The sequence below is a fragment of the Atta colombica genome, unplaced genomic scaffold (assembly GCF_001594045.1).
Source record: "Atta colombica isolate Treedump-2 unplaced genomic scaffold, Acol1.0 scaffold153, whole genome shotgun sequence".
In the NCBI taxonomy this organism is placed as follows: domain Eukaryota; kingdom Metazoa; phylum Arthropoda; class Insecta; order Hymenoptera; family Formicidae; genus Atta; species Atta colombica.
In genome coordinates this window covers 1,996,386-2,000,172 of record NW_017259243.1, presented here as the reverse complement: position 1 = coordinate 2,000,172, position 3,787 = coordinate 1,996,386, and the positions used below count along the sequence as shown (strand labels likewise).

Sequence of the window (3,787 nt, the reverse complement as noted above, 5' to 3'; positions counted from 1 at the left end):
TATATATATATATAATATTTTAACTTAATTTTTTAATGAGTATGTCGTTTTGTTTCAATTAGGCAATGTATAGGCGTATTGTAGAGGCGAGAAGCAATCAGGGTACTCTCGATCCGGAAATTACTCTTCAGTTCCTCAAGTCAGCAATCTACTATTTTTTAACTGATAAAGAGAATCATCACGGTCACTTAAATGCTATTGAAAGTATCTTGGGTTTCACGGACGCGGAAAGACACAATATTGATAGATATTATCGATCGGCGAGAAAATAATATTTTTAAAAAATTTTTAATATAGAAAGTTATATCATTATTGACGACTGGTGTTATACATTATCAGATTTAACACCTGAATTTTTCGAAACTTTAATTTTTTTTGGTGTTTTAAAAGTAAACATTTAAATGTGTTTGAAAAGTTTGTTTTAATTTATTGATAGATATATATTTGAAATATATATCATAAAAGCAATTTGCTCTTACAAAAATTGCTAGTTAATCTATAAAAATATATATATGGTGTATAAATAGCTGGCAATTTTAGGAGATTTTACTTTTATATTTAAATTTAACAAATTATATACATACAGCTTGAATAGACTGAATTTATTTATAACTGTATGTAACATCAGTGCTCTGCGATGGTCATGTATTACAAATTAATATCACGCGCGTCTCATGACTTGTGTGCTCTAAATTAGTAGGTAAATATCTTAGTAATATTTGAAAAAATTATATCTAGTTATTGAAAATGATATTTCACTCTTTTAACAATTATTATGCATGCATTGCATCATAATAAATATATTTCAAAATTGAGCAAAAAATATGATATACATAACAAGCTGCTAAATGTTTCAAGTCGAAAATTTATCTTTATGTGATTATTTGAAATGCATACCCATCCTTATATGAATGTAAAAAGTTGCATATATCTTTCTCGTTATCACATGGGAATCCTCGAATAGATAAATAAATTTATTTATATATTTACCTGTTATAAATGAAATATATATCTATATACACATATACATGCATATATCAGAATAAGAATTATCAGAGATGTGTCCATCTTTCAAATTTTCAAAGTATGTACAAAAAAGTGATTTTGAAGGCAAATGATCAGTAGAAATTTGCTTCATATACATAATTCTGAATCATCCTGTATATATATATATATATATATATATATATATATATTATATACTATATATATATATATATACATATATACATATATATATCTATATCAAAGTATCTAACATGACGTCCAGGTAAGGTAATACTATGGAGACTGAAGGATATATCTTGCCTTTTTATCTGCTCGTAACTTCAAGTTAAGTAGGTCGTGGAAAGTTATATAAGTGCAACTAATTATTAGTGGACGTCGATAAGCATACTTCCTATGTCTTATCATAATTATAATTATTCATTTTTATGGGATGTTTTTGTATATTTAAATTTGTGTATTTAAAACCAAAGAGTAGTGAGTTAATTATTGCGAACAAATGTTGGTTTATTTATATTTTTAATACTTAATTTATAAGTTTAATACTTGGCACCAACCACCGGAGTAAAGTTACCTTCTGTTATTGAAGTTCTGAAGTTGCGATAAAAATATCGTAAAATTAGATGTAAGTGATCCTTTTGTCTTTTTAAATCCTTATGTTATGAAATGCATGTTATGAAATTAGCATTATATTATGATATAAAATCAATATAAATGGAAACAATAATTTCTTTAGCACTAAGATTTTTGTAATTCTGAATGAAAGTAGTCTGAAAAGTGTATGTCTAAGGTGCCAATAAGTACGAATGTTCATAGCACATACAGATCGCTTTTTTAAGCAGCATTCTCCTAATCAATGTTTTATAAATCAAGAAACAGAAATGTATTGACAGTAATATCTACTATATCAAAACGTCCAATGTAAGAAAAGAAAAAATATATATGTATATATATATATAATATATAAGTGCAATAACACATTTCTCCAATTCTGAGAATGTAGATAATATTCATTTTATAATAAAGTTCCTTTATGTGAATATTATAATTCGTTGGGCCTAATTAAGCTCGATCATAATTAATAAAACTCGAATGTCATGTTCCATCGAAAATAATAACAAATAATGCTAAAAATAAGCGCATTTGACACTCCATAATCATTCTGTCAGTGTTCACCGAAATGGATTATGGCTCTCTCCGATTTGTAAAACTGAACTTTAAATAGATTATGGACGTGATCGTGTTTCTTATGCAATATTTATCGTAAATTTCATAATTACATATAATAAATTTTGTCTGTTTTACGTATTCCTTATTTTTACACTTAATAGTGAGGACATTACGTCTCCTTACTTTATTCTCACGATCGTCACTGTTTTGATTGTATTATTGCAATATGAGAAGAAATAAAAATCTTAAACCTTTATATTAAATCTTTCCTTATTCCTAAACATCACAATTTCGTAAGTAATTATTTGATTGAGCAATGTGAAGATGTTATGTAAGGTTTAAATATATTATTAAAGAATATAAACAATTTTTTTAAGATTATTTACTAAATTGTATAATACAAAATACATATGATGTATTATTTTCTTCCAGTTATAATTATACCATCGTATTTTTGTTGAAACCACTTGATTGCGTCTTCTTTGGTAAGTCTGTGTTGGAAACCAACCTTACCAGTTTTCCTTCTCCTGTGAGCTACATTGAATCCTGTAAATTAAATTTATATTTTATAATTTATAGTTGCACATTTGTCCTTCATTCTATATTTTCATTATTTTTTTATTATATTTATGTTATTACATATATAAATATTTATATAAAATATATATGTAAATGTGTTTAATTAAAATGTAGGCTCAATCAAGTAACACACCCAGTAAAATAAAGTGGGCATGAGTTGCAAATATGAAACATTTTTTCTAGCACATTTCAAATATATAGACACCACTATAAAACAAGGATATCTATGATGCTAATTGTGCAATATCTTATACATTCAATATAATAATATAATGAAATTTGATTGATTGAATCATTACTAACCTGGACGTCCCAATACAACGTAGAAATCTAATCCATAAATACCGATACTAGGATCATATTTGATTCCCAAGTCGATATGTTCTTGAATACCAAAACCAAAGTTTCCAGTACAAGAAAAGTTTTCTTTTTTCAATTCGTATTCACGTACCTATAATCAAATAATACATTAGAATCATAGTTGATGCAAATATATATAATTATATATAAATTATATTTTATTAAGATCTGAATTTTTACCTTCAAGCCACGTTCCAAAATCTCTTCAGCTTTAGCGCCGCGAACAGTACAATGAACAGCTATTTTCTCATTACGACGAATACCGAATGAACGTACTGTATATCGAGCTTTAGAAAATACTGGCTGCTGACCAGTCAGTTGTTCCAAGACCTATATGAAAAATAACTTTAAGTTGAAAAGTCAACTGTTAGAAAGATTCGTTTTAAAATAAAAATATGCTTGTAAAATCTACCTTGGCAGCACGTGTCAAGCGATCACCAGATTCACCTACGCAAATATTTAGGCATAACTTCCGGATTCGGACTTCACGCATTATATTCTTGGATGCATCTTTAGGTTCCTTCTTCAGTTTTGTTTTCTTTTCGATTTTCTTCCCGGTCTTTTTTTCGGGCGCTTTCTTTAGCTCCTACGATTAAAATAATTATTCATTTACACAGTTCATTATTAATTTATGAATTAGTATTTTAACCTAGTATTTTAACCTTTGATAAAA

The 3,787-nt window shown here is 27.0% G+C and overlaps 2 protein-coding genes across 3 annotated transcripts in view; one reads left to right on the top strand and one right to left on the bottom strand.

The window, feature by feature from the left end:
* The window catches only part of LOC108685384, a 12,629-nt gene extending 12,357 nt beyond the window's left edge, over positions 1 to 272 (top strand). For both annotated transcript variants that reach the window (XM_018190143.1, XM_018190142.1), the window contains exon 9: positions 63 to 272. In XM_018190143.1, the coding sequence (XP_018045632.1) occupies positions 63 to 272 (210 nt within the window). The remainder of the gene's footprint in view (positions 1 to 62) is intronic.
* A 2,270-nt stretch (positions 273 to 2,542) lies between these two features.
* Positions 2,543 to 3,787, bottom strand: part of LOC108685405 (60S ribosomal protein L11-like) — a 1,574-nt gene continuing 329 nt past the window's right edge. The window contains exons 2-5 of the mRNA XM_018190177.1: positions 3,527 to 3,700; positions 3,295 to 3,444; positions 3,058 to 3,205; positions 2,543 to 2,721 (exon numbers count right to left, since the gene is read on the bottom strand). Coding sequence (XP_018045666.1) covers positions 2,594 to 2,721; positions 3,058 to 3,205; positions 3,295 to 3,444; positions 3,527 to 3,700 — 600 coding nt within the window. The 3' untranslated portion in view covers positions 2,543 to 2,593. The remainder of the gene's footprint in view (positions 2,722 to 3,057; positions 3,206 to 3,294; positions 3,445 to 3,526; positions 3,701 to 3,787) is intronic.